This window comes from Elephas maximus, chromosome 6 (assembly GCF_024166365.1).
Source record: "Elephas maximus indicus isolate mEleMax1 chromosome 6, mEleMax1 primary haplotype, whole genome shotgun sequence".
NCBI lineage: Eukaryota > Metazoa > Chordata > Mammalia > Proboscidea > Elephantidae > Elephas > Elephas maximus.
In genome coordinates, this window is record NC_064824.1 from 114,666,686 (window position 1) to 114,693,481 (window position 26,796).

At 39.6% G+C, this 26,796-nt stretch overlaps 1 protein-coding gene across 3 annotated transcripts in view; it reads left to right on the top strand.

The window, feature by feature from the left end:
* XRCC5 (X-ray repair cross complementing 5) overlaps positions 1-26,796 on the top strand; it is a 104,055-nt gene that overhangs the window by 47,238 nt on the left and 30,021 nt on the right. For all 3 annotated transcript variants that reach the window (XR_007517951.1, XM_049888113.1, XM_049888112.1), the window contains exons 15-16: positions 7,572-7,665; positions 9,826-9,895. Coding sequence is in view for 2 of the 3 variants with exons in the window: in XM_049888113.1 (XP_049744070.1) it covers positions 7,572-7,665; positions 9,826-9,895 (164 nt within the window). In the remaining variant the exon portion in view is untranslated. The remainder of the gene's footprint in view (positions 1-7,571; positions 7,666-9,825; positions 9,896-26,796) is intronic.

The window sequence follows — 26,796 nt, forward strand, 5'->3', positions numbered from 1 at the left end:
GGCACACTCGAGCTTAATTGTGCTTACTTACTAATCTGTACCTTGTGTATTGGATAATCCGTCCCTGGGTTAGTGATGTGTTTGTAGTTTAAGGATTGCACAATGATTTTCATATAATCCTTAAATACCTTTTGAGTGGCCATTAAGTTTTTTCCCTCCCATCAGATTCTGTTTAGAATCTGTTTTGATTTCCAGTAAAAACAAAATGAGAACTTGTCCTTGATACCCAGCATCAATTGGGTATATAACATTGATTTTACCAGGTTTAGGTCAACCGATTACTGGTAACTTTTTTTTTTTTTTTCTCGCGAATCAAAATGATCTATTCATTTCTTTAGGTTATATTTTGAAATCCAGTTTTAGACCAGAATTTATTTTTTTCCTATGATTTCCTTGCCACAGCTGTATCTTTATTGACAAAATAAAGCTTATTATTTATAAATACCTCAGTGTAGGAGTATTGAGCAATTTCCAGAACCCTTCAGCGGTTTCTATAAATCATTAGTCAGTTATCTTCCAAGCTGAATAGAAAGCTTTGCATCTTTGGTGGCTTTCTAGACGTTAGTACCCAAAGCTTTGTCAGGATTGAAGAAAATTCATGGGATTGATAAATTCCATAGTGTGCATTCCTCAACGCACCCTGGAGAGACTTACATTTCGTTTTAGTCTTCCGTACTTTCTTTTACGTACGAAAACTGCGACTAAAAATCCACTTTCCCACGGCTCTTCTCATCTACCTGTATGCCTCTGGTCTGGCAGTTTAGTAAATTCAGTAAAATTCTGAGTCCTTCTCTTCCCTTGACAATCTTACTTTAGTCTCACCACAGTCATGTGGTTATTCTTTCTCTGTATTAAAGTTCCAGTTCATGATCTTGATTACCTGCTGGTGTCGTGGGAAAGAAACGGGTTCGTTTTCCCCTCCTCCAGGTGATTAAAATGCAAATTAGCTGGTTAAAAAACACACACCACAGAGACCCAGAAGGCAGTTGTTCTGTGATTTGATCCCTACGGTGATTACACCTTTAGCTCTGTTCCTGCCGCTCACTCTCAGGAAGCTAGAATGTGCTGGGCGCCTTGTTTTTTGCTTCCATGATAGCTTGTGGTTCAGCCAAGTTATCCGCCTCAGGCCTGAGAATGATCTCACTCACATACACCTACTCACGCTCCTGTTTCACGCTTTCTTCTCAAATATCTTAGTTTCTAAAAACTGCAGAAATGATACAGTTAGTAAATAATACTGAGAACCTCCTCTCCTTGAGAAGAATGACTCAGTTCCGTCTGCAAAATTCCTAAAACCCTCAATTTTTATGACAAAGCTCCAATCAGCTTTAGAGGTAGTGTCCTTGAAGGGGTATGGCTAACGATAAGCAATGTTGTGTATGTTCAATATCCCTGTACCCAGGGTGCATATTTCCAGTGTCATGGTGAGGAGTGAGCAAATGCCTGTTCAGGAATTGTCATCGTCTAGGGCCTGAGCTGGGACTCACTGGTGACTGTTCCAGCTTTGTCACTCTTGATCTGACTTTGGTTAAATAATTTTTACCTTTCTGAGATTTTCTCCATCTAAAAACAGCCTCAATGAAATCACAGATATTAAAGCATTTTGAGCTATTTGGAGGGAAAGCAATAGTCAAAACCCAAAGCACTGATAGTAACTTATCAAGAAAATCCTTGAACATTTGAGAAGTTCTGCTATAAATGTTGGACCTATTGATCCCTAGCGTTAGAAGCGATTTCTTAAAATCAAGAAGGTAAGCATACCATTTGACATTACAGTTACCCTTATCATATAAAAGCATGATTTCTCTTAATATTCATGTGTTGTTGTTGTTAGGTGCTGTTGAGTAGGTTCCAACTCATAACGACCCTAGGTGCCACAGAACACAACATCGCCTGGTCCTGTGCCATCCTTGCAGTCGTTGCTACGTTTGAGCCCATTCTTGCAGCCACTGTGTCATCCCATCTTGTTGAAGGTTTTCCTCTTTTTCGCTGACCCTCTATTTTACCAATCATGATGTCTTTGTCAAGGGGCCTTTGCCTCCTGATAACATGTCCAAAGTGTTTGAGACGACGCCTTGCCATCCTTGCTTCCAAGGAACATTCTGGCTGTACTTCTTCCAAGAGAGATTAATTCGTTCTTCTGTCAGTCTGTAGTATGTTCAGTACTCTTTGCCAACACCATAATTAAAAGGCCTCAGTTCTTCTTCAGCCTTCGTTATTCATTGTCCAGCTATTGTATGCATATGAGATGATTGAAAATACCATGGCTTAGGTCAGGTACACCTTAATCCTCAGAGTGACATCTTTGTTTTGCATATGTTAACGTACACCCTTGAAATGGAAATGTCGTCTCTGGGACAGGGAGCTTGCATGAGAATTAGAGTATCTTAAGTCTAATGCTACTTGGGCAATTGAGGTATGAATGTGATCTTGATTTATTTTTGTCTCTGTGCAGATATTTCAAAGTTTCTACTCTTTTCAAGTCCCCTAAGATCCCTCCTCACGCACTCTCAGCAGACATCCTCACCTGACTAATGATTAAGTCTCCAGGTTCCAGAGTCAGACCATGTGAGTCAGTCCCCTTGCTCTGCAGTGTGACCTTAGGCGCAGGTGGCTTATCCTCTCTAAGCCTCAATTTCCTCATGGACAAGATAGGGATAATAGTAGTACCTGTCTCATAGAGTTGTTAGGAGGGGTGTGTATTGTATACTGTTCATTGTTGTGTCCCTAGAGCATAGCACGTAGTAACAGTACAGGGTGTGTGAGTAAAGGATTTTAAAAAATCCTAATCACGTCTCTGGCACATTAGCAAGGATGATGATGACAATGATGACGAGGACGATGATGATTTCACAGAGGAAATAGAAACCATTAGGTGGGAACTCCTTTAATTTTCTAGCCTGTTTTATCTAAAAACATATCTGAATTTGCATCTGCTTTTATTTCCTTCTTTCCTTTGTCAGTGGAAGATAGTATATCATCCTGTCCAGAGATAATCCCCTTACCCTTGTCCTGGGATCCCACCTTTTATCTCCCGTGGTAACTTAGTCCACTGATAATTTCTTTCTTTTTCTGTATTTTTGGCTTCCCTCTCTACCAGCTCCTTTCCTCTGCATATTAGCATTTTAGTTCTTTCATCTAAAACGAAATAAAATAATCCCCTCAGTTTCCTTCCTGTAATCACCGCCCTATCCCTGGGTAGTACAAATGGTTGACTAGCTCAGCTGGTAACTGAAAAGTTTGAGTCTACCCAGAGGCACCTCGGAAAAAGGGCCTGGTGGTCTACTTTGGAAAAATTAGCCATTGAAAACCCTGTGGTGACCATTCTACTCTGACACACGAGGTCACCATGAGTTGAAATCAGCTTGACAGCAACTGTTTTTTTGCTTTGTTTATTCCCATAAGTCAAGCTTATTGAAGAATAGTCTACATTGCTTCTCTTTTCTCGGCTCCTATTCTCTCAGGCTTCTGCCCCCATCACGTCCCTGAAATTCGTCTTTCACAGGACACTAACTGCTACATTCACTTCAGCTTTGCAGTCCTTTACTTGCTTGACCTCTTTGTAGCACTTGACGTTGTCAGTTATTCTCTCCCTTTTAAAACTCATTTATCTCCCTTAACTTCATCTCCAGATTTTTTTTTTCTAAATCTTTGCCAGCTCCCTCTCAGATTCCTCTGGGGGCTGCTTTTCTTTTTCCAACAACTTTAAATGTTGATGTTCTATAGGACTTACTCTCAGAAATAGCTGATATCTATTGAACACAGGTATAATGCTGAGTGCTTTATCTGTTTGGATCCTCTTGGCTTCCCTATGAAGTAGGTTCTTTTATTGGCCCTGTCTTAAAGCTGAGGAGACAGAGGGTTACAGAGCACTAAGAAACTTGCTCAAGATCACAGTTGATAGGCATTGGAGTAAGGATTTCAATGCATGTAGTCTAACTTGAGAGCTTGCACACTTAACTCTTTTGCCGTATTACCTTAGCAACGCATATCTACAGACCTTTTGTATTTCACATACATGGCTTCAAAACTACTAAGTATCTGTCGGCAGCCCAGATTTCTGTTTAATCCACTGGCTAACTTAAGTATCTCAAGTTCAGTATGTGCAGAAAAGACTTCGTCTTCTTCTCCGACCATGCCCGTGCTCCTTTCAAACTCTCTCTTCTTCATGCCGTGTTCTGTATTTCAGTGAATGGCGTCTGATTTCCTGGGAGTCACCCCCTTTCTCTCCTGACCATATCTAATTAGTTTACCAGGTTGTATTAAATTTACCTCAAATCCTCTGTTTTCACTTCAAGTTAGTGTAATGGCTAATAGCATCGATTTTGGAGTCAGACAGATTTGGACCTAAACCCAAGCGTTGCCCCTTAGTAGCTGTTGAAATTGCCAAGTTGCTCTGTGTCAAGAGGCAATAACAAATACCTGCCTTTCGGGAAGAATACTGGATTAGTTCTGAACTCTTACTGCTTGTGTGCTTTCAACAAGGGCTCAGGCCCCTTCAGGCCTTGATTTGCTCATCCATAAAAGACGGTGATACTAACTCAAAGGTGGTTGTGAAGTTTAATTGAGATATTTTAAAAGTGCTATTAGCACAGTGATGAGCACATGCTAAGAATTAAAAAAAAAAAAAAAGTTAACTAGCATCACCCATTGCCATTGCTTTTATGCAGTCCTTCTCATTTTTAGCCTGCTTTACTGAGATGGGAGCCCTGGTCACACAGTGCTTAAGAGCTCAGCTGCTAACCAAAAGGTCAGCAGTTTGAATCCTCCAGCTGCTCCTTGGAAAACCCTATGGGGCAGTTCTGCTCAGTCCTATGGGGTCCCTATGAATTGGAATCAACTCGACAACAACAGGTTTGGTTTTTTTTTTTTTATTTTTTACTGAGATAACCTCTTGACAGATTTCCCTTTATTCCAGTCTTAACCCTTTCCCATCCTTTTTGCAGTTCTGCTAACTGACTGATTTTAAGAAAAGAACAAATCTGATCACATCATTCTTGTGCTTCAAATTCTTTAATGCAGTAATCCATCTTTTTTATTTTTTGTAAGGGACCCTTTTCATAATCTGATAAAAACTGTGAACCCTCTCCCCAGAAAAATTCCCTTCACTTACCAAGTTTTGCATGTAATTTTAGGTGACTCACAGATTCCTTGAAGCCATCCTTGGACCCCTGATTGAAAACCCTTGCTTTAACAACTTTTCATTACCTTCAGCATGTGATCAAACTCTATCATACAAATGGGAGAACCCAGATAAGCCAAAAGAAAAGCAGTGTATCTATAATCCAACTACCTAGAGAAAACCGTTTTCTTTCCTCACATTGTTATGCCTATAACCAAAAAACCACCGTCGTCCTATAGTTTACGTAGTTTCTAGCTTCACCTGTCACTACGTCCTAGCTTGCACCTCATGCTCTTGCCCAACAAAAGGGATATGCTACTGGTCACAGTATTTTGTTAACTGTTTATATACTGATCTTTTTTATCAAGCTTAACTTCTTGGAGGTGTTGGTTATGTATTAATTTTTGTATGTCAAGAGTTCAGAGTCTAGCTTTGTGCCTAACATGTAGTAAGTACTTAGTAAATATTTGGCTAAATAAAGGAATTATAAAATTTAGATATACTTATGAAAGAAAATGAGAAGAGAAGAAAGAGGAACAAATTACCTGTGGTCCTGATGCCCAAATACAGCAGCTGTTAACATTTATGTGTCAGCTGTGATCTTGCTTGGATAATATCTGCCTTCTGGGCCTCAGCTCCTTTCTCGCTTCACATAGACATTAAGGGTAAAATTCCTAATAATACTGTTAAATGATTTCACCTTGAAAATATGAACTGTATGAAATTTTTACTGCTTTCTGCGTCTTCTGAGGCTGCTTTACCTGCGTGGTACTGGAGAATTGGAGTCTATGTCTCCTTACCCTTTCTTCCCTAGAATCTTATTTTGGAGTGTTTAAAAATTCATGTGATTCATCCTTGCATCGCACAGAACTGAGCATAGCGCTTTGCATGTAGCAGTGCTCCTTAATACCACCCTATAAGTTAGTTTGTGTTTTTGAAAAGAGAATAGTTGGATAGTTGCTATCCTAAGGGTACTTTTCATCATAGCATTTTTCTGATGAGAATACTGAAGCCCAGAGACAATAGTAACTTACCTAAGTTTCCAGGGCCAGTCTGATCTTTAGCATTTCCCTATTGTCTGTCTCTTGAGAATAACTGGCAAAGGTGCACTGAAATGGTCATGGCCATTTTTAATTTTTTTTTAATGTACTCAAATTCTAATGGGATTTTCAGCATCTTTGGATAAGTGCATTTTTGCCACCAACGCTTTGTGTGTTTATTTTTTATTCTACTTGCAAGGAAGGAGCTCCAGATGACTCACCCCCTTTTAATGTTTCTTGGTTCTCATCCTTCTGTCTTCTACTTACCCCTTCTCTGCTTCTCAGAAGGGGGAAAAAAAGACAGTGGTGAATGGGAAAGATGTTGAGTAATAAAACTTTATACTTGGTTTTTGTAAAGCTCTGATGATTACTTTAATCCTTTCATTGAGCTGTAAAAGGTGATACATTACTGAAGTACCACCGAGGTAGCCAGCTTATGCCTTGGTTTTTTTAGCGTTGTTTTCAGGATAACCTCGTCTTCAAGACTCATTGTCTGAAGGTTGGGGTTTAAGAAGGAAAATTCAAAATATTGCATCCTAGTTACTAATTTCTCTTATCATTTTGACATTTCTTGACAGCTGTTTTTACCCCAGATAGATTATTATTTCTGTTTGAGAAACATGTTTATACCTTTATGTTCAGCAGCTTAAGGGATACTATGGGCAGTCTTTGGATTTGATTTTCTTCCCCTCCGCAATTAACTTGACTTTAAGGCAGGCTATTAAAGCCAGCGTGTTATTTGAGGCATGATGTTTGATACACTGTCTTGGAGTTATACTTCCCGTAGCACACATGTGTGATTGGACCCTATTAGCATATTACCCAAAACAGAATTATATATATAGAAGAAAAATTAAAAGTTTTCTTTTGAAAGTTTTTTTTTTAATAGTTTAAGATTTCTCTTAAGAGGAAGCTCTTGCATGTTTAATTATGGATTGTCTGCTGAGTTTTGACAGGTGTAAGTAGAAGCTTATAAAGCTCTTGTATACACGATGGAGAAGATGGGTTATTAGACATGAAGGTCTTCCGTGTACATGGAGAGCTAATAGCTATCACTTCTGAGACAGGAACTACAATGATATCTGAAGGGTAAATGGATTTCTTACTTAAATATTAAGTTTCCATTACCTGTGCTTGTAGGTTCATCTTTTGAAGCAGACATTGTGATGTGACTCCTAATTCTGATTTCTGTACCGCTTCAAAACAAAGCCCAGCTGCTTCAGGCAGGCAGCTGTCAGAAACTGAGGCTGGGAACGGGAGGCAGGCTGTTGGTAAAGAGGGACTAAGTGTGGATGTTTATCTTTGATGCTTGGAAAATAAGTTTACACTTTTCACATCAGCAGTTCTGGTTTTTGTATTGCTTGTTTTAAGAGGGGAAATAAAATGCTTTTTTTTTTTCTTTTTTCTAGCCAAGAAGAAGGATCTGTCTCTAAAAAATGCAAGACGGAGGAAGCAGACATCCCCTTTAGTATCACCAGCATGGCTGAGGGCAGGGTCACCAGTGTAAGCCGAGCTCTTCCAGTGTGCTTCCCCCTCAGCAAGGGTGGGGCTTGGTGGGGAGAGAGAGTATCGATGTCTGCTAGTCCTTCAGTATTTCACTTTCTCTGCTCCTTCTGGATGTAAACTGTAAAGGCTTATCCTACTCTCTTCCTTTTCTTCCTTTGCGTTAGTTATTATCAGTGAATTATCTATAGAACTACCTATGTAATACACAGTATATAGAGCTCTATATAATATATGGAGCATGGAACAGCTCAGTGGTAGCAGTTTATGTAGTGTTTTTTGGGTTTTTTGTCTTCATTTTGCAGCTTTCCATTAATCAAAACGATAGGATAACTGGGAGCTAATAGTATGAGTCTTAATCTCCAAGTATGTAAAATTTAAAATAGTATAACTCTCCCATTTCCTTTGCAGTGTACAACTTCAGAACAGAATTCATAAGTTTAGGATTTGCCCAAACTACACTACTTTGGTACTTGAGATTTTTTGTATTTAATGAGAAAGTTTTTAGAATTTAAACATACCACCTTATTTTAAGTGGCACTATTTTTAATCAATAGATCTTAAAAATTGTCCCTTATTAGCAAAATACGCTAGGAAGGATAGTCAGCGCAAGGGCGTGCCTTTATTCCCACATCAGCAGAAATGTTCTTAAAAAAATCGAATGGCTGAAAAAGTGATTTGGATTGTATATCAATGTTTACTCTTACGTAAAGGAAAAAATAGTGACCTTATTTGTTCTGAGAGCTTTTCTGCTTCTACACCACAGCAAATGAGAAACCTTAGTACACTTTGTACTCAAGTTTACCAGCCAGTATAGGAAGCTGGTTTTCTCCCCTGTGAGCTGAGCGGTGCTCAGGTCATGTTAAGGGAAGGACTGGAAGATTAAAGACATAGGTGTGATCAGAAAGGACCATGTTGTGTGGTGGAGATTTTCATCTTTGAAACTTGTCGGTGTAGCACTACAGTACATTTTTCCACACGACCTGCTTTTACTTTGGGGGGACAGGATCAGCTTGGGCATCTTTGTTTACTGTACCAAAACTTCAATGCCAAATCACCAGCAGCGAGCCCCCAAAGAGGATAGTTCAGTGACTTGCCTCAGGCATCAGGCTATTTCTCATGTTATCTTAACAGGTCAGTTATGTTTTGAACTGACTCCTACTGCACACCCCTCCCCTTTCTAATTGGTTGGATGTCAGGATGCCCAGGAAGTCCTTGCCACATAAAGGCTTCAAGCTGGGCTGGCTGGTGGGTTGGTTTGTAATACTTCTAACCCCTGTGGAAAGAAATCAGCTTGCATAAAGAAAAGTAAGTGAGAGTACAGACAGCAGCTATTCTGCTAGCTTTGTATTTTTTAAATTATGTATGTAATTTTATTTATTTTGTTGTTGAGAATATACACAACAAAACATATACCAATGCAACAGTTTCTACGCGTACCATTTAGCGACACTGATTACATTCTTCGAGTTGTATAACCATTCTCATCCTCCTTTCCTGAGTTGTTCTTCCCTCATTAACATAAATTCACTGACCTTAAGGTTTCTTTCTAATCTTTTGAGTTACTGTTGTCAATTTGATCCCATGTAAGTAGTTCTTAAAAGAGTATAATGCTCAAAGCAGACATTTTTTACTAGGTAAGCTAAACTATTATTGGGTTTTAAGATTTCAGGGGATGTTTTTGGTTTAAGGTTTAAAGATTATCTCAGGGCAGTAGTTTCAAGGGTTCATCCAGCCTTCATGGTTCCAGCCAGTCTGGAGTCCATGAGAATTTGAAATTCTGTTCTTCATTTTCTCATCTGCAGGCTTTTTAACAGAGCCCTGGAAATGAAAATGACTAGAAAGGGTTTTTTTTCTTTGTCTTTGATTTTGTTCTGTAAGAGCACATTTATTACATTAAGCCTCTTGTATTGCCTGGGGATGAAACCCTGGTAGCAAAGTGGTTAAGAGCTACAGCTACTAACCAAAAAGTCAGGAGTTTGAATCCACCAGGCACTCCTTGGAAACCGTATGGGCAGTTCTACTCTGTCCTATGGGGTAGCTATGAGTCGGAATCGACTCAACACCAACGGGTTTGGTTGTTTTTTTGGTTTTATTGCCTGGGGGTACTGCCAAAAAGAGAAGTGATCTGCAGGTTTGTTGTCTGTGGATGTATTCTAGGTTGGAAGTGTGAATCCTGCTGAAAACTTCCGTGTTCTAGTGAGACAGAAGAATGCCAGCTTTGGGGAAGGTGAGTGATAACACCATTTGCTTTGCATCTAAGAAGGTATTTAATTGGTTTAACTGATTTAAAATCTAGATTAATAACAGCAGCCTTGTGTTGTAATGCTTTGTATAGCATTTACTGGTAGATCTCTGCGATTGTCCCTTATTAGTGAACTTCCCAAGGCACCATTATGAGGACATGACGGTAAGCTTAGCACAGGTCTGTCCAAAGATAGAACTGATTTGTGAGTTTCTCTGTTAAGAAAGCTGCAGGCCAGAACCTTACTGTTCTCAGTTCCACTTCATTGAATTTCTCTGGGGTCTTGTGAGTGACCATGGAATAAATATTTTGGATCATATCTTCCTAGTTTCAGAGATATATACATCTTATTTCAGTCCTGAAGATATTGCTCCTGTTTATAGCAGCCACAGAAAGAACTTGCCACTGCCTGGAGACATCCTTCCAAAACTGACTACATCCTCACACTTTTCTCATCAGATATAACCTAGAGTTACATTTACTCTTGGGATAACATCAGACCAACTTTTAGGAAGGGACAGAGGGCCTGGGACCAGCATGTATTCACTCGGCAGCACTCAGCTTCCTGCCCATGTACCCTTTAATGAGAGGCACCTGGCAGTTTCTTCAGGTTTGTGTATACAACAGCTTTGCATTCATTATTGCTGCCCAGGGTCAGGCCTGTCCTGAGCTGCCTTCTGTGCAAGTGTTCATGTACACATGTGTGCAAAACTTTCTCTTCTAACCCCTTGGCATTGTAGGGAGAGAAAATGACTCTTAAATGCCGAGATATACTACAGCTTTGTAGTTTAATCGTGTATAGTGCCTAGCATAAGTCTCAGAGCCTGAGAATCCTGGCAAGATGCCTGCACCTGCTGTGCTGTTGCCTGAAGGCAGTCACAACCAGATGAGCCTCATACAGGCCATACCAGGCCAAGTCCTGTTGGCAGGTATGTCAAAGACCAAGCCCATGAGAATTTTCTGAAGAAGACCAGCTTTGTCATCTTGGTAATCTGAATTCTTATGGGTGGAGTATATATATTTTCAGATGGGGGAAGAGGTTTTTGCCCTGTTTCAGAGTTGCCGTAGAAGAGAAAAGCTTTTGAGTTTTAGCACAAAACAAAACAACAGTTGAATAGAAGAAAATCTGAAGTAAAAGTGACAGCTTTCCAGAAGGCCTTGATAGAAACAGTACTTCAGAATTTTTCTCTTTCGTATATTGGGGTGTACCTGTTCAGTTGTCAGCTTGGCTGCATATGATGACTGTACATATGGGACAGGGCAGAGACATTACTGTGACAAGTCAACGAACTCTGTTATCTGTCATGATTATTGTGTTCTCAAAGGAGGATTGAGACTTTCTTAGCTTTTTATCATATGCTATCGATGACCTGGTGGCAAAGTGGTTAAGAGCTAACCAAAAGGCCAGCAGTTTGAATCCACCAGCTGCTCTTTGGAAACCCTGCGGGACAGTTCTACTTTGTTCTGTTGGGTCTCTATGAGTTGGAATTGACTTGATGGCAACGCGTTTGGTTTTTTAGTTTGGTTGATGACCTCAGCCAGTCAAAGACAAAGGTCCTCCCTTTGGAAGTGATTGGACTCTTGGGTTGGTGTAGGCCTGGTCTCCTTAGGGACTAAATCTAGTTGTCATCACCATTAAAAAGGCAGCCACAAATATTTAGTGTCTACTATGTGTAAGGCACTGTGCTAGCACTTTATTATATTCTTGGTCTCAATTACCCCATAAAGTCACACCTACGAAGTCATATGAGGTTGTGGAAAAAATGTTAGAACTTTAACAGCTCGTGTCAAAATTTTCTGAAAGATTGCTTTTATTGGGAAGATACTTTGATAAATGCCTGGGGTGGAGCTGAGTCTTTATCCCCAGGCTTGGTTGTTGGCCAGTGCTGAGGTGTCAGGAACAGGGGAGCCACAGGGCATGACAAACTAAGTAGATGCTAGTAGGCAGGGACGAGGAGGCAGGGATGAGGAGAAAAAGTGAATGCATGTACATATGGGCATAGTCTTCTACTTTACGTTCCCAATTCATGACCTGTAGACATTCAGTGTTAGTAAAGCTCTGGAATTATCTGATTTGAGTGTTCTGTTTGGGGAAACTGGTGAAGAGGCAGAATTTTGAGTCTGGATTGACTTTGGGAAGAACAGAGAGAACACCCATGAACACAGGAGGCCAGAGTCTGAAAAGACCATGAGAAAATCCTGAGAATTTGCTCAAATCTTAGGAAAATATAGTGTTTATCCCAGGCCATGCAGTTGGGAATTCCAGGCAGTCTTATAACAATAGCAAGGGCAAGGAAATCCTAATTGGCATGTAGGTTGTAATAGGTATCATTCCCATTTTACAGATGGAAAAACTAAACTGGAAGTAACTAATTTGTCCCAAAATAATACAGGAATTCAAACCTAGGTCTCTTTACAAATACTGGATTTTTCTCCTTAGCCATGCTATTTCTTCTGATTCCTAATGCTCTTCTTTCCTACACTTTAAAAAAAAAAAAAATTATAAAGTTATGTGTCTTAAAACCTTGAGCCCATAGATAGGCCATTTGATGAATTGACCATACTTTGAATGTGACTTTGAGGCATGTTGCTGGTGTTGTGACAGTAGATACAGCTCTGTACCTCCATCTAAGACCTCCACCAAACCTTCCACAGAGCTGTGGGGAAAAGAGACTGCCCACTTGTTAACAACTAGTTTATCGTCCTGACTTGGCTTTCTTTATACTCCCTTTCTTCCTTCAAGCTCTAGAAATTTTGTCTCCTCATTGCTTTTCCTACCTTTGCTTGTTCCTTTGGGCATCTCTTTTATCAAGATCGTTTGTGACCCAAGACTCACTTCCTTCACAAGCCCAAAGGTTCGGCCTCGAAATTTAAGCTGCCTTATACTTCTCCTTCCTAGAGATCTTTATCTAGTGTATTTATTTTGGTTCAGCTGCCAAAAGCATGATCAACAATAGATGGTTGGTAAGACTGTTTTACCCTTAGGTAGAATTTGGCACTTTCACCTGTTGTTATAAGCTAAAATATGGGCCTAATTTCTTTCCACCTGACCTATTGGTAGCACAGCCATGCTGAGAGTGTCTTGATCTTGTCCCCTTGACATCAGCAGTCTGTATTAGGCAGCTCCAGATTTTCTTATTAACTTGCTTTTCAGTGTGAGTGATGTTTGTTCTAAGCTTATTGGCAGAGAAGAGATTACTAACACTCTGAACCCCAGCAAATGATCCAGTTCTTTCAGCTGCCAGTGCTTTTGTGAGGTAGCTTTTATTCTCTCTCAGATGCCCATGTTTTTCCAGTCCTTTTCCTTCATGCTCCCTACCCACCCATCACTGCAGTTTTACAACAGAAAAATTCTTGGCCATGGCTGTATGTGTAATAATCACCCATCAGTTGTGAAAATAGGTTTTTTTTTTTCCCCATATACACAATATTCATAAATGCATCATCGCCATTATCCGAAGGCAGATTATCCAATAGGCAAGGTAAGTACAGGGCTTACCTTGCTTACCAAATTGTGTATAGTGAACAGTTTCACATTCTTTTCACCACATCAAAGATTCTGCTTCTACATATGGCTGGCATCTACCTCTTTCCCAACCTCACAGCGCCTTCCTACAGATTCAGAGCCTCTTTTCAAATTTACAGTCTCTGACAGGGGCAGATGACCCAGTAAGCGAGATAAGCATGGGCTTACCTGTGCTTACTTACTAACCTGTGGTGAATTGTTCAGTATAGGTGATCTAGTAAGCACAATAAGCACTGTGCTTACCTTTTCTATTGGAGAATCTGTCCCTACCATTATCTGTGATCTCTTATCTGTAGTTGTGAGCAATTTGAAGATCCTGAGTTCAGGGTCACTTATGTGAACATCCTTCTCTACCCAGCCGTTCACCAGAGCTGCTAAGGAAGAACCCCATGGATTTCCAGCTCCCTGCAGTTTCCCGGCTTTTACTTAGGAAGAATACTAAAATGATCAAAAGATAGGCAGCACAATGGAGGAGAAGGAAAAGCCTTATTTCTTTAATCTTACAAATAATACCTTCATGATTGAGATATGTCTGAATTTATAGGTTCTCACTGAATATGTGACATTATGTAAAATATCTTTCAAGTTACCTGGTGTGTCAAAGACAAGTTCTCTGAGGACCTTAAGAGCCAGCAAAGATGGATCTATGGAGACAGATAAAGAACGGGATGTAAATTTTCGTAATATGAGATGATTCTCTCTTTCATGGGCCCTGTTTTGCCACTTAGATTATAGGTTCTGTGTTAGATATCCGAGTAGTGACAGGGTGGCGGTGCTCTAGTCCAGATTGAACTCACGTGAGCATGACATTAACAAACAAGCCTGTCAAGAGAAATGCTTGTTGTTGTTGTTAGGTGCCGTCGAGTCAGTTCCGACTCATAGCGACCCTGTGCACAACAGAACGAGACACTGCCCGGTCCTGCACCATCCTTACAATCATTGTTATGCTTGAGCTCATTGCTACAGTCACTGTGTCAATCCACCTCATTGAGGGTCTTCCTCTTTTCTGCTGACCCTGTGCTCTGCCAAGCAGGATGTCTCTTTCCAGGGACTGATCCCTCCTGTCAACAGGCCCAAAGTATGTAAGATGCAATCTCACCATCCTTGCCTCTAAGGAGCATTCTGGCTGCACTTCTTCCAAGACAGATTTGTTCGTTCTTTCGGCAGTCCATGATATATTCAATATTCTTCGCCACCACCACAATTCAAAGGCGTCAATTCTCCTTCGGTCTTCCTTATTCATTATCCAGCTTTCACATGCGTATGATGTGATTGAAAATACCATGGCTTGGGTTAGGTGCACCTTAGTCTTCAGGGTGACATCTTTGCTCTTCAACACTTTGAAGAGGTCCTTTGCAGCAGATTTGCCCCATGCAATGTGTCTTTTGATTTCTTGACTGCTACTTCCATGGCTGTTGATTGTGGATCCAAGTAAAATGAAATCCTTGACAACTTCAATCTTTTCTCCATTTATCATGATGTTGCTCATTGGTCCAGTTGTGAGGATTTTTGTTTTCTTTATGTTGAGGTGTAATCCATACTGAAGGCTGTGGTCTTTGATCTTCATTAGTAAGTGCTTCAAGTCCTCTTCACTTTCAGCAAGCAAGGTTGTGTCATCCACATAACACAGGTTGTTAATGAGCCTTCCTCCAGTCCTGATGCCCCGTTCTTCATGTAGTACAGCTTCTTGTATTATTTCTTCAGCATACAGATTAAATAGGTATGGTGAAAGAATACAACCCTGACGCATACCTTTCCTGACTTTAAACCAATCAGTATCCCCTTGTTCTGTCCGAACAACTGCCTCTTGATCTATGTAAAGGTTCCTCATGAGCACAATTAAGTGTTCTGGAATTCCCATTATTCGCAGTGTTATCCATAGTTTGTTATGATCCACACAGTCGAATGCCTTTGCATAGTCAATAAAACACAGGTAAACATCCTTGTGGTATTCTCTGCTTTCAGCCAGGATCCATCTGACATCAGCAATCATATCCCTGGTTCCATGTCCTCTTCTGAAACCGGCCTGAATTTCTGGCAGTTCCCTGTCGATATACTGCTGCAGCTGCTTTTGAATGATCTTCAGGAAAATTTTGCTTGTGTGTGATATTAATGATATTCTATAATTTCCACATTCGGTTGGATCACCTTTCTGGGAATAGGTGTGAATATGGATCTCTTCCAGTCAGTTGGCCAGGAAGCTGTCTTCCATATTTCTTGGCATAGACAGGTGAGCACCTCCAGCACTGCATCTGTTTGTTGAAATATCTCAATTGATACTCCGTCAATTCCTGGAGCCTTGTTTTTCGCCAGTGCCTTCAGAGCAGCTTGGACTTCTTCCTTCACTACCATTGGTTCCTGATCATATGCCACCTCTTGAACTGGTTGAACATCGACTAATTCGTTTTGGTATGATGACTCTGTGTATTCCTTCCATCTTCTTTTGATGCTTCCTGCATCGTTTAATATTTTCCCCATGGAATCCTTCACTATTGCAACTCGAGGCTTGAATTTTTTCTTCAGTTCTCTCAGCTTGAGAAACACCGAGCATGTTCTTCCCTTTTGGTTTCCCATCACCAGCTCTTTGCACATGTCATTGTAATACTTTGTCTTCTCCAGAGGCCCTTTGAAATCTTCTGTTCAGTTCTTTTACTTCATCAATTCTTCCTTTTGCTTTAGCTGCTCAACGCTCAAGAGCAAGTTTCAGAGTCTCCTCTGACATCCATCTTGGTGTTTTCTTTCTTTCTTTCTTGTTTTTTCAGTGACCTTGTTTTCTTCATGTATGATGTCCTTAAGGTCATTCCACAACTCATCTGGTCATTGGTCATTAGTGTTTAATTCATCAAATCTATTCTTGAGATGGTCTCAAATTCAGGTGGGATATACTCAAGGTCATATTTTGGCTCTCGTGGACTTGCTCTGATTTTCTTCAGTTTCAGCTTGAACTTGCATACGAGCAATTGATGGTCTGTTCCACCGTCGGCCCCTGGCCTTGTTCTGACTGATGATATTGAGCTTTTCCATCGTCTCTTTCCACAGATGTAGTCAATTTGATTTCTGTGTGTTCCATCTGGCGAGATCCATGTGTATAGTCGCCGTTTATGTTGGTGAAAGAAGGTATTTGCAATGAAGAAGTCATTGGTCTTGCAGAATTCTATCATTTGATCTCCGGCATTGTTTCTATCACCAAGGCCGTATTTTACAACTACTGATCCTTCTTCTTTGTTTCCCACTTTCCCGTTCCAATCGCCAGTAATTATCTATGCACCTTGATTGCATGTTCGATCAATTTCAGACTGCACCAGCTGATAAAAATCTTCTATTTCTTTATCTATGGCCTTAGTGGTTGGTGCGTAAATTTGAATAATAGTTGTATTTACTGGTCTTCCTTGTAGGCATTTGGATATTATCACTGACAGCATTGTACTCCAGGATAGATCTTGAAACGTTCTTTTTGACGATGAATTCAACACCATTCCTCTTTGAGTTGTCATTCCCAGCATAGTAGACTAGTAGAAATGGTATGGACCACCAAATAGCTGATATTTAACATTGGATTTATGTATAACGGGGCAGTAATATGCACATGTCCATCTGATTAGGCGATCAGTTCATTCTGTGGCTGCTGAGGCATTTAATTTCTCTCCTTTTCCTTTCTTCTCACTTTGTTTTGATCACATCCTATCCTCAAGCCATTGCCTTTGTTCACCAACCTACCTTATTTTCATTCATCAAACAACATCTTTTCAATGTTAAAAGGTATTTCTTAAAATTCACTTCTTCTGCAAGACCTTCTAGAACTAGGAAGAATATGGCACAAGTAGTAATAAAATTGTATCATTCTTCAAAGTCAAATAGTCCTTTTTTATTCCAATTCAATTTTTTGAGTTATCACACTATCCCATTTGCACAGTCATCCACTTGCATATCAAAAACCACACCAAGCCAGTTGCCATTGAGTTGATTCTGAATTATGGCAACCCCATGTGTGTCATGGTAAACAAAACCAAACCAAACCCATTGCCATTGGGTCGATTCCAACTCATAGTGACTTATAGGACAGTAGAAGTACCCCATAGAGTTTCCAAGGAGCGCGTGGTGAATTTGAACTGCCGACCTCTTGGTTAGCAGCTGTAGCACGTAATCACTACGCCACCAAGTTTCCCATGTGTCAGGTTAACCCAGTGCCATTGAGTCGATTCCAACTCATAGCGACTCTATAGGACAGAGTAGAACTGCCCCATAGAGTTTCCAAGGAGCGCCTGGTGGATTTGAATTGCCGACCCTTTGGTTAGCAGCCATAGCACTTAGCCACTACGCCACCAGAGTTTCCACGTGTCAGGTTAGAACTGTTATTCCACAGGGTTTTCAGTGGCAGACTTTGGGGGAAATAGATCACCAAGCTTTTCTTTTCTGCCAACCTTTGGGTTAGCAACTGATCACATTAACCATTTGTATTTTCCAGGGACTCCTTAACCTATATCATTTGCGTGATTATTCTGCCATTAATCAAATTGATGTAATTTTGGGTATGAATTGTGTAACCTATCATAGCTCTTTTCAGATACGTAAAATTAAAAAGATAAAAAGTTAATCTGTTGTTTTACACAGAACTGGTAAATTTAAGAAAAGTACTGTCAAAAACCTTAAATATCTTGAAAGAAGGATATTAAACATTAACTAAAATTTTTAACATTTTCAGCCTCATAAGATTTTTTTTCTTTTAGCAGTTGAACCTTTCTTAGTCCTTTCCCAAAATAGCAGTGATACATCTAGCGGTAAGAAAGATACTACAGAGGTTTAATCTGTATTGTAGATTTTTATAATCTAACTGGTTCTTTATATGATCCCTTTTTGGCAGTTTACCTTTAAGTTGTTAGACCCCAGAACTTGATGGTTCAAGTTTGCATTATGCCTCATTTATCAATGACAAGTAGTCTCGTCATTCTAAAACAGAAGTCAGTCTATTTGGAGTCATAGAGAACACCTTCTAAAAGGCTGTGTTGTTATTTGAGATGGTGATTATGTATCAGTGACCTTTAGGATCTTGTTTATCTTCTTGTGGGTGGACTGAGGCCCAGGGTATTAAAAATGACTTGCCCCAGATGATTGCAGATTTGTGGAAGATACTAAATTGAATTCCAGAGAGGCAATTCTTGGCCTCTGTGCCTTATACTTTTTCATTGGCTGTATAAACTTCATTAGTTGGCACAACACTGCCCTGGAGTTTACACTTTAATAAAAATTCATCAACCAAATAATTAAAATGAAATCACTGAAATGAAGACAAAAAAAGAAATAAAAAAGACATGCCATGGAAATCAGAGACCATCACATATACATAACCACTTAAGAGTCTTCCCGTTTCCAGCAACTCTCCCTGAAAGGCTTCCATCTGTTCTTACTCAGCTTCTGAAAACCTTTCAAATTCCTGTCAATCTGAGTGCAGTATCAGAATATCTCTAATTACAGGGTATAAAAATGTAGCCTGACTACCCATTAAGAAAGAGACAACTGGTGCATGAAAATAAAAGCATGTTTGCTGCAGTTAAGTTCTCAGTGAACACTTAAATTTCTTCCTTAGAGCACTGAAAGAAAGCCTATACGTAATACATAGCCCTGGTGGCACAGTGGTTAAGAGTTGTGCTGCTAACCAAAAGGTCGGCAGTTCAGATCTACCAGCTGCTCCTTGGAAACCCTGTGGGACAGTTTTATTCTGTCCTGTAGGGTCACTATTAGTCAGAATGGACTCAAAACCAATGGGTGTATGTGATATACAACGGTGTTCTCATTTTACCTCAGTGCTTTGTTTTCTCATGCTGTGTGGAGAAGTTACTTGCCTTAAACTTGCTGGGTATTTTTTCCTTTTTATGTTAAAAACGGAAGGGATATTTTTTCCTCTGGCCAAAGATTGTAAACTCATGTGAAGGTTTTCCCTGTATCAGGAGAGCTAGAAGAGAACAGAGTCCATTCAAACCTGCATTTAGCATACTAATCAATTGATAGCCTGTACCCATCAGTGCCACAAGGCAAGTGCTCTCCTTCGGCCCTGATGGAAACAGGAAATTTTGCCTTCAAAATTCATGGGTGCTTAGGAGACTCTTAGGAGAACTTGCTGTTGCAGCTCACTGTTGCAGTAAGTGCTGAGTATGATTTGTGAGGCAGAGAGGGGTTGAAGCACTTCCTTGTGGCCATTTGGTTCTTTTTTTTTTTTTTTTACCTCCTGTAAATTTTGCGGTCTGCCTTGCATGGTAGATCATTGTCATGCAGGGCATTGCACTTGGTTCTCCTTGAATTGGGCTGTCTTCAAGATTGCTTCTTAACCCCAGCTGGTTGAAAAAGGAAACTGATTTCAGATTGTGCTGATGTGCATACTGCTTTAATCAGTGACTTAAAGTGGCTGCTCCTGGCAGACAACAGAAGCTCTTAACCAATTAAGATGTTTAGGAAAGGATGTTAGGCTTTTGTTAAAAGAGTCACTAATCCTCTGATATGTGTAAGAGGAGCCTGGAAGAGCTTGGAGTCCCACTTACATGCAATAAAAGTGTTTTGGTCCTCCCCTTTCAATTTGTAAGCCCAAGGCAAAAATGTGCTGACATAGAAAGAAGTGGCAAGTGTAATTTAGTACAGTTAGTCCTGTCTATTAGATCCATTCATGTCTACATAAAACTTTTAAAAAATGGCATGCTTGTGTCTTTGGCCAGAAAAGAGGAGAGAGTTTGATTCAGATACAGAGTGCAGTTTTAGCAGAGATTGAGAGCATTATCAGCATAGATGTCTTTGGAAATAGAAAAATTAACTTCTGTTGAGGTTTCTTCTGGATACTTAGAAGATATTTAGTTACATACTTATGATTAAAAGCCCATTTTAGTTTCCTTTGTCGCATTAAACTGCTGAAATCCTATAGTTTTTCTCTTTATGTCCTTCCGTGTTAATGAGGTTCAACCGTAGCCCTCAGGATAGTCACTGTATTTCATTGGGAAGCCAGTAGAGTCGGGAGTCATTTCTCGTATGAGAGCTAGCTTTTTATAATTCCTTTGCCCTTGGAATCTGGTAATGTTTTCTTGGGGCATTGGGGGTAAGACTTGCTGTCCATGTTTTAGCAGTTATACTGTTGTAGAAACTCCTAGTGTCTTTCTTTTGTCTGTGTTAAATCTCTACAGATCTCTTAGATTAACTGCACTTCTTTACTGCCAGTTTTTTGACAACTTTATTGAAGCATAATTTTCTACTATAAAATGTACTAATTTGTAAGTACAGTTCAGTTACTTTTCATAAATATATAGTTACACAGTAATCACCATAACTCAGTTAAAGAACATTTCTCTTACTCCAAAAAGTTCCCCAACCCTGTTTGTAGTCAGTTCCTACTTCCTCGCCCTTCCCAAGCACCCCCTTTCTGTTTCTGTAGATTTGCCTTTCCTGGAAATTTCACATAAGTAGAATCATGCCATATGCAGTTTTCAGCATCTGCCTTGTTTCACTTAGCATGTTTTTGAGATTCATCTATGCCGTAGCATTTACAACAGTTCATTTCTTTTTATTGCTGAAAAATATTCCATTATATGGATATGCAACATTTTGTTTATCCATTCTCATCAGTGAATATTTGGATTATTTCCAGTTTTTGGCTATTATGAATAATGTTGCTGTGCACATTCATGTACAGGTGTTTTCATTTTTCTTGGGTAGATACCTAGAAGTGAAGCCGCTGGGCTGTATGGGAAGTTTAGGTTGAACTTCTTAAGAAACAGTCAGACTGTTTTCAAAAGTGGCTATACCAGCAATGGTTTCAAGTTTTTCCACGTCGTTGTTAACATTTGTGTTATCAGTCTTCAAATACAGCCATTCTAGTGGCAGTGTATTAGTATCTCATTGTGGTTTTAATATGCGGTTTCTAAAAGACTAATGATAATGGCGTTGACCGTCTTTTCATGTGTTTGTTGGCCATTTGTATATCTTCTTTGATGAAATGTCTATTCATATATTTTGCCCATTTTTTAATTGAGTTGTCTTTTTATTATTATGATTTGAGAATTCTTTATATATTCTGGACAGAAGTCCTTTATTGGATATGTGGTTTTCAAATATTTTCTCCAGTCTGTGACTTTTTTTCAATGGTACGTTTTGAAGTGTGTAAGTTTTTAATTTTGATTAAATACAGGTTTTTTTTTTTTTTAATGGATTGTGTTTTTTATGACATAACGTAAGAGATCTTTGCCTAGCACTATCACAAAGATTTTCTCCTATGTTTTCATCTGGAACTTTTATAAGTTTAGCTCATACACTTAGGTCTGTAATCCATTTTGAGTTGATTTTTGTGGATGGTGTGAGGTATAAGGATCTAAATCATTGCTTTGCATAGGGATATCCAGTTGTCCCAGCACCATTGGTTGAAAAGACTGTCCTTTTCCCATTGAATTGCTTTGGCATCTTTGATGAAAATCAGTTTGATCATAAATGCAGTAGCTAGTGAGACCTTTTATAATTTTTGCCTCATTGAGCTAAATAATAATCAAGAGCCCCAAGTGGATTTCTACAAACCAAAACCAAACCATTGCCACTGAGTCTATTGTGACTCATAGCGACCCTATAGGGCAGAGTAGAACTGCCCCATAAGGTTTCCAAGGAGCAGCCGAGCACTTAACCACTGAGCCACCTGGGCTCCAGGATTGCTACAGGGCACCAATAAAGAAAACATTATCATTCTAGGTAATGGAGTGTATTTTAAATAAAGGTGTTCAGGTCCTGGAGTTTATTGGAAAAAAAAAAAAAAAGAAGCTTAGATACGTGTAAGATTAGTTTGTATTCCAAAGTCCTCTGCTTTGGGGAAAGAATTTACTTAGTAAATGACATACTTGTTCAATACAGAAAAAAAAAGCTTGGTAGAGAAAAGGGTGATTAGTAGTGAGTAATGAAGGTCAGTTTGCATTTTACTGAAAATAGGTATTTTAATACAGGCGGTCTCTGGGTTACAAAACAAGATCCATTCCTTACTGTGTCTTTAAGTCAAATTTCAAGGTAAGTTAGAACAGTTGTGTACAGCCTTTATTTAGCCTTACATGTACTTTAATGCAAAAAAAGACTAGAAGCCTTTTCAGTGATTTAAATGCTGTACATGCGGCAAGTGAAGGTAATTGTGATGAAGAATTTATTGCTAGTAGGGGTTGGGTCAGTCATTCCAAAGTGAGGGCAAATTTACATAACATTAAAGGGCAAGCACAAGTTGTCCGTATATCAGACTTTCATAACCCAGGGATGCCTGTGTATCAAGTCTCAGGTCAGTGTTTACCGATTTGGAAAATTTATAGGTTTATTGTTTTCATTTGTTTCTGTTTTTTGCACTATTGTTTCTCAAACATGTTTATTTTGCTTGATTCATTATTTGTCTCATGCACTTAGGAGAAAATACATACACCCGCTCCTCATTTATCAACATGGTTAGGTTACAAAGACCAGTTTGTTAGGCAGAAGTCAGTATTATGTGAAAATGGAAGACGACCACTTAGGATCACAAAATAAAGGATGACTGTATTGCTATATAACTGCCAAATTACATCATTTATATAACTGCCAAACCACTGAAAATCATGGCCCAGCCAGGCTGACACATAACCTTAGCCATCACAGCCAGCATTACTTTCACTTTGTTCCTTGGTGTCCATCACTGCCAGAGGGACGTTGTTAAGTCGTTAATGTGCAAAATAGTCGGCTGATAGATTTTTCACTATTGTTGTAAATGTGAAATGTCAGGTAATGAGATAGTAAGTGAGGAGTACGTGTATAGAATAAGTTTGGATCTCCCTAGAATTTGCCCCATTTCTAATTACTCTTAAATGGACTGTATTGCAGCCAGGAAGACTAATAATGTACAGAAATCTTAAACATATGGAATTATAAGGAAGATAAAATTCACAGACCAAAGATAAGATTTTCCCATAGCAAATCTGGTTTACTGTCCTCAAAATGAGGACAGTGGATGAAATAATTTCCAGTAATTTCTAAAAAGTCCTTTATACTGCCCTCCCTTTAAGTATATGAATAATAAATAGAAATACAAAACTGCATGGTACAGAAGGAGTAAAACCACAAGGAAATAAAAAGCATCCATGAAATAGAAGTAACATTCTGAGTCTCACCATTGGTAAATGCCAACCCATGAAAAATGTCTTTGCATTTAGAACTCACTGGAAATAGAAACAACTGTTTATTGTCCTCTTATTTTTTTTATATGAGATAGTCTTAAATATTTCAAGATGATATAATTGCTCCTTAGACGTCTCCTTAAAAAATTAATACATGATCATTGGAAAAAATTCAAATAGTAATATATAAAACGTGGAAGCTTTCCCCTTCATTGTTTCCCCTACACCGATACACACATGCATCCATCCATCCGTTTGTCTATCTATGTCTTGTTTTCTCACTTTCTCACCTCTTAGGAATAACCCTGCTAATGCCCTATATTGGGTTCAGGATAACTGATAGTTTTAGGTAGTGGTAAATTGGGGTTATAGCCATAGGCAGTACACTTTTGGAGGACATCCCACACCCCCATTCTCAATGGGATCAAGCAACTTGCACTAAGGACAGAAAGAGAGCTTACAACAGGATGGATGAGGCTAACGCATACTTAATGAGCAACAACAACAAACTAATATGCTCACATGCATACAGTCATGACAATATGAGAAGTAATGTCTCATCCCCATACACCTGCATAATCTCTTACATAGCCTGTTACTCTGTGTCTATATATTTCACTCTGAATGTCTTCCATAGAGCTTTATTGCAACCCATTTCCAGCTCTGTGAAATTGAGGCAGGGGGCAATAAAAGAGAATTCTACGCTATCTACTCCCCTTAATGATAACTGGCACTGAATACAGCAGTATATGGATTTAAGTTGAAGAAGCAACAAAAAATACATCTATGGTATGCTTTTAGAGTAGTAAACCAGTGAGGCCAAGACCATTTGTTTATGCATTCAGCAAATATTTGTTTTGTTTTTAATTAATTAGTTTTTTATTATTGTGCTTTAGATGAAGGTTTACAGAACAAACTAGCTTCTCATTAAACAGCACGCATATTGTTTTGTGGCATTAGTTACCAATTTCACAACATGTCAACACTCTCCCTTCTCAACCTTAGGTTCCCCATTACCAGCTTTCCTGTCCCCTCCTGCCTTCTCGTCCTTGCCCCTGGGCTAGTGCTCCCCTTTAGTCTTGTTTGTTTTATGGGTCTGTCTAATCTTTGGCTGAAGGGTGAACCTCAGTAGTGACTTCATTACTGAGCTGAAAGGGTGTCCAGGACCATACACTCAGGGTTTCTCCAGTCTGTGTCAGGCCAGTAAGTCTGATCTTTTTTTATGAGCTAGAATTTTGTTCTACATTTTCCTCCAGCTCTGTCCGGGATCCTCTGTTGTGATCTCTGTCAGAGCAGTCAGTGGTAGCCGGGCACCATCTAGTTGTGCTGGACTCAGTCTGGTGGAAGCTGTGGTAGTTGTGGTCCTTTAATCCTTTGGACTAATCTTTCCCTTGTGTCTTTAGTTTTCATTTTACCTTGCTCCTGATGGGGTGAGACCAGTGGAGTATCTTAGATGGCCACTTACAAGCTTTTAAGACCCCAGACACTACTCACCAAAGTAGAATGTAGAATATTTTCTTTATAAACTATGTTATGCTAATTGAGCTACATGTTCCCCGAGACTGGTCTCCACAGCCCTCAGCCCAGTAATTTGGGCACTGAGGGAGTCTGGATGTGTCTATGGAGCTTCCATGACCTTTTACAAGTTGTGCTGGCTTCCCCAGTATTGTGTACTATTTTACCCTTCACCAAAATTTAGTGTTTTTCCATCCCTGCTCCTCCCCTCCCTCATAACCATCAAAGATTGTTTATTTTTGTATGTAAACTTTTTCATGAGTTTTTATAGTAGTGTTCTCATAACATTGTTTCTTCTTTTGTGATTGACTTATTTCACTCAGCATAATGCCCTCTAGATTCATCCATGTTGTGAGATACTTCAAAGATTCATCATTGTTCTTTATCATTGCTTAGTACTCCATTGCATATACGTACCATGGTTTATCATTCATCTTTTGATGGGCCTTGAGGTTGTTTCCATCTTTTTGCTATTGTGAACAATGCTGCAGTGAACATGGGTGTGCATATGTCTATTCATGGGATGGCTCTTACATCTCTAGGAAATATTCCTAGGAATGGGGTTGCTGGATCATATGGTATTTCTATTTCTAGCTTTCTAAAGAAGCGCCATATCATTTTCCAAAATGCTTGTACCATTTTGCATTCGCACCCGCAGTGCATAAGAGTCCCAATCTCCCTGCAGCCTCTTCAACATTTGTTATTTTCTGGTTTTTTTGATTCCTGCCGGTAATACCAGGATGAGATGGTATCTCATTGTGGTTTTGATTTGCACCTGTCTAGTGGCTAATGATTGCGAGCATTTCCTCATGTGTCTGTTGGCCACTGGAATGTCTTCTTTGGTGAAGTGTCTGTACATTTCCTTTGCATTCAGCAGATATTTGTTGAATGCCTACTTTGCTCCAGTCATTGTGGCAAGACACAGACAGTAAACAAAAATATTTGTAGGATAGTGGCAAACACTGTAGAGAAAAATTAAAGCAGAATAATTGGGTAGGGAGTGCTGGGGAGAGGTGGGATCATGAGTTTAGGTAGAGCATCAGGGAAGGCTCACTGCTGATGTGTCATTTCAACAAAGAGTTGAAGAAAGTGAGACTGCCTGGTGAATATCTGTGGGGAGAGCTTTGCAGAGGGAGCAGCATGTCCCATTGAAGCAGTGGTGTGCTTGGCTTCATCAAGGAGCATCAGAGAGACCTGTGTGGCTAGAGGAGAGAAGTAGGAGATGAGATCAGAAAGGTAGCTGGGGCACATATCATATAGTGTCTCATAGGCCGTTGGCTTTTACATTAAGTGAAATGGGGAACCTCTGAAGAGTTCTAAGTTGAGGATGATCTGATCTGACTCATGTTTTAAAAGACACTCTGGTTGCCATGTTGAGAATGGGCAAGATCAAAATAGGCAGTTAAGAGTTAGAAGGCTACTGCAGTAATCCAAGTGAAGGAGATGTAGTGGTAGAGGTAGTGAAAAGAGCTGAGAGTCTCAATACAATCTGAAGGTAGACTTGACAGATGTTGCTGATGGTTTGAATGTAGGGTGCAAGGGAAAGAAAGAAGTCAAAAATGGCGGCCAAGTTTTCTGGGCAAAGAAACTGTAAAGAATTGCCATTTACTGAGACGGGAAAGACATATCGAGTTGAACATACAAGTCTGGACTTCAGGGAAAATGTCTAATTTGTAGATCTATATCTGAGAGAAGTCAGC